Source organism: Panicum hallii, chromosome 9, assembly GCF_002211085.1.
Source record: "Panicum hallii strain FIL2 chromosome 9, PHallii_v3.1, whole genome shotgun sequence".
Classification (NCBI taxonomy): Eukaryota; Viridiplantae; Streptophyta; class Magnoliopsida; order Poales; family Poaceae; genus Panicum; species Panicum hallii.
Genome location: NC_038050.1, coordinates 43,467,927 through 43,472,243, shown reverse-complemented (window position 1 = coordinate 43,472,243; position 4,317 = coordinate 43,467,927). Strand labels below are relative to the sequence as shown.

At 48.9% G+C, this 4,317-nt stretch overlaps 1 protein-coding gene across 1 annotated transcript; it reads right to left on the bottom strand.

Moving 5' to 3' along the window:
• Positions 1-390: 390 nt before the first annotated feature.
• On the bottom strand, positions 391-2,057 carry LOC112877476 (acyl-[acyl-carrier-protein] desaturase 6, chloroplastic-like). Its single transcript, XM_025941786.1, has 2 exons — positions 1,860-2,057; positions 391-1,669 (listed from the first exon to the last, which is right to left on the bottom strand). Exons 1-2 carry the CDS (start codon positions 2,018-2,020, stop codon positions 538-540), a joined length of 1,293 nt encoding a protein of 430 aa, XP_025797571.1. The 5' UTR covers positions 2,021-2,057; the 3' UTR covers positions 391-537.
• Between the last annotated feature and the right edge of the window lie 2,260 nt (positions 2,058-4,317).

Here is a 4,317-nt window from a genome sequence, read left to right as displayed (position 1 = left end):
TCTCGGAAGAGATTAAGGAGCATTTCGATGTACCGCTATGCGATTAAAGAACAGTTCGTGAAGGAGCAGCCCCCTCGTCCCGGTGGTGGCAGCGGTGTCTGAGACCTGCAGCTAGTGCATGCGCGGCCGCCGTAGTAGTTGTTGCAGTGAGTGGAATGGATTTCGCCGCCGTTGATGCAGTTAGTGCGGGCAACGGCGTCCTGTCGTGCCGATTACGCTAGCTGATAGATGCAAGAAGATAGGCGGTCCCTCGGCTCGTACGCGGCGGAGTAAGAAGGGTACGAGTGTACGACGAGAGGACAGTGGCCCTATCTTTAAGAAATTATTGTTTGCACATACTCTCCCTAGACCCTACTTCACTAGTAAGTAACATCTCGGGCCAGAAAAATATACAGTACATGCATTTAGACATATAGGACAACAACAGTAACCTAAACACTGCAATGAGAAAACTCACGTGAACGAAAAAAATACTACTAACGAACTAATAAGTACCATAGGAAAGAAGAAAATACTACAGTACATAGGAATGTAGGATTAGGGTACAACAACACTGATGGGCCTATCAAAGATCCAGTTGATCGGGATGAGCGTGGGCTTCTTTTTTGCCTTGACCGCCCTATCGTGGGCCTTCTCCTCCATCCTCTTGATCTTGTGGGGCAGCGCGCACAGGTAATCCTGCGCGTGCCTCCCGTCGCTGGAGAGCCCTGCCGTGAGCTCCTCCACGCGCCACTGCCGCATCAGGTGCTCGAGGATGCAGCGGTAGTCGGACAACGTGTACGTTCCGGCCTTCTCGGCGATGGCGATGAAGCGAGCGTAGAAGTCACCGCTGCTGTGGCGGCCGTCGTTGATGAAGGCGGTCGGCATGTCGATCCTGCGCCGCATCATGTACGCCATCGCGCGCACGGCAGCGTCCGGGTCGGCCTCGAAGAGCTTCCCCATGATGCGTGTGTAGGCCGCCTCGTGCCGCTTCTCGTCTGCGGCGACGGTGCCGCAGATGCGTGCGAGCGCGGCGTCCCCGGCCCCGCGCGCTCCCACGAGGCGCGCCGTGTTGCCGTGCGCGATCGCTGTGGCGCGCTCCTGGAAGGCAACGTAGGCGAAGCCGTGGAACGGGCTGGCCGGCGCGTGCACGGTCATCCCGTCGCGGATGAGGCGCTGCACGGTGCGCTCCACCTCGCGCATGTCGAAGCGGCCGGAGAGGTGCATGTAGCGGTTGAGCACGTCGCCGTGGCGGTTCTCCTCGGCGGACCACCCGCGGATCCAGCGCGCCCACGCCGTGGCGTCGGCGCCCGTGGTGTCCCGCACGACCTCGAGGCGGTTCAGCCCGCTCGGGTACATGGGCAGCGCCTCCTCCGTGACCATGTTCGCCACGAGGCACACGAGGAGCTCGTCGGGCACACCCGCCGCCCGCTTGCGGAGCTCAAGGCACGCGGCGTGGAAACCGTCGCTGCCCAGTGCCGCGGGGTCCGGCAGCAGGTCGGACGGCTGCCACGACGCCTCCACCGGCTTGAGCAGCGGCAACACGTTCTCCTCCACCCACGGCTCAATCTCCCTCAGCACCTCCAGCCTCTCCGGCGCCAGGTAGCTCCGCCATTCCTCCTCCTCGTCCACGATGTCCATCTCTTGCCGGCGTCCAGCCATAGACTCTCTACTCGCTGTAGCCGTACTCCTGCACCTCATGCACTCACCACTCAACTTGTATACGTCAAAAATCACGCAACACAGCTGCTGCGGTTAAGACACAACGCCTGCTCGATCGTCAAGATTAATATAATCGCGCGACATTAATTAGATAGCGGAGTGTGCCCATAACTTATGTAACCGTGCTACTGATGTGATGAGACAATGCACGTACGTACCTGCTGCTGCGGTTAATCGCTAGGACGCCATTGCCATTGCCAGCAACAGCAGCAGCTGCTGCTGCTTTTGTTGGTGGCCTGTATCCACCTGCAGGAGCATTTGGTTTACACGACGGGTAGTAACCACCACACCTGAACAAGGTTGCTGCTGTCAAGGCCATGATGTTGAAGCGGCTCGCAGTCCGGGAGATACCTGTGAACGTGTTAACGAGTGTTGTGTGGCTGCTCCATGTCGCGGGGCGTCCTTATAAAGCCCGAGCAGGGAGGTACGGTGCGTGGTAGAAAATGGCAGTTACTACCGCGCAGTTGTTTGGTTGGAATAGATGCCATGGAGTTATTCAGTCTCTGGTGGGCAGTGGCTCATTAATGTTACCACTGTACCGGCGGCAGTCATAGGCAGTTACGACACGTCGTCAGCTCGTTTCAATATCCCAGTGTACCACCTCGACACCGTCCTTCGCCATATATCGCGTGGTTCTCATCAGTCCATGGATGCAATAGGTTACAGGGCTCCGTTTTAGATTGCAAAAAATTTGCAATAGTGCTACTGTAGCGCTTTCGTTTGTATTTAATAAATTTTATCTAATCATGGACTAATTAGGTTCAAAAGATTCGTCTCGTGATGTACCATTAAACTGTGCAATTAGTTATTTTTTTTACATATATTTACTGCTCTATGCATGTGTCCTAAAATTAATGTGATGGAGAGAGAGTGTAAAAAGTTGGAATTTGGAGGTGATCTAATCAAGACCCAGATAGTGTTTTTGGTTCATGTAAACAAAGACCACTGTATCCCCTCCGCATGTTTATTTGTGCTCGTTTTAGGTTGGACGACTATACAAGGCATTGTAGCAGCATTTCCTTGTCCAGTAAATGGCGTCCTCTCTCCTCCGGACGCCCTCCAACGGAATGTTGGCGAGCGAGCAAAACCGAAGCACCGGCCATGGCCACTAACAACCCTGGTACACGCTAAAAATACCGGCTACTGTTGCAACAAGCATCAGTACCAGCACTAATAAGTCCCGCATGTATTAGTAGCGGGTTGGGTATGTATTATTACCGGGTCGTGGCATGACCAGGCACTAATATCCAACCCATTAGTATCTATTATCAGGTTGTGGCTCTACCCGGTACCTATTACTGTACCGGGTCGTGGCTCTACCCGGTACTAATAATCAAACATTAGCGGGTCTAGTTTTAACCCGGTACTAATACTGCTGCCTATATATACTAGGCCTCATCCCCATTTCCGAGGGCCATGAACTCGGTCTCTGTTCATGGCAGCTTGGCAAGAAGAGGCGAGAGGAATTTTTTAATTTTTTAATCAAAAAAGGTTAGCAATTTTCTACATGAGTTTGCAATTAATTTTTTTAGATATAGTTAGCAACTGATTTAGGTCATAATTGTTATACATTTGATAATTATTTTTTTAGATGTAGTTAGCAAGTGATTTCGTTTATAATTGTTATATGTGATAATAATTTTTTAAAATATAGTTAGCAAGTGATTTAGTTTATAATTGTTATACATGTGACAATAATTTTTAGATTTAGTTAGCAAGTGATTTAGTTTATAATTCATATACATATGATACTAATTTTTAGATGAAGTTAGCAACTGATTTAGTTTATAATTGTTATACATGTAATAATTATTTAGATGTAGTTACCAGGTGATATAGTTTATTATTTTTATAATAATTGTTAAACATATGAGATAGTGTATTCATTTATAGTTTTAATTACGTATTCTGAAATGAATTATTTTAACAATTTATACTAATGTCCTGTTTTTCTTCAGGGTGGGGCAAAATGTAAGCCGTTCCGACTAAAGGAGTGGGGTTAGTGTAGTAGTTGACCCACCCCTCAAAAATCATTTTTAAGGGCGCCCCGAAAATAACATTTACAGGGGCCGGTGACGCCGTCACCTGCCCCCTAAACATACGGCTCATTTTCAAGGGCGGATATGGCGTCACCCGACCCTAAAAATGCTTTTCCAGGGGACGGGTCATGCCATCACCCGCCCCTAAAAATGTATGACAAACAGCCCTTCTTCCTCCTTCTGAGAGCACAGTGTTTGCTCGGAGGAGGTGCTGCCCGAAAATCCAAAAAAAGAAAAAAAGGAGGGAAGGTTTTAAACTTGAGTTCCTTCGAATTGGGGGCTCTAGGAGGTAAGTTGATACTAATTCCATATCTTTTCTAAGCTTTTTGGATAGTTTTAAGGCTCAAATGGAGCTCACTTACATCTAGCTGGATCTAGATCTCCATGGTGTGGATTTTACGATTTGGGGCTCCATTTGCCTTAAACTTTTGGATGAAGATATGTTATTTTAGTAGGAGAATAAGATTATGTAATTATTTGAGTCCAATATTTATGTTTTACCCTCATTCCTAAGTAAACAAATTGCTTGATCCATGGAGGAGGGAGAAGAAGATTTGATGTTTTTCTATATTTACAC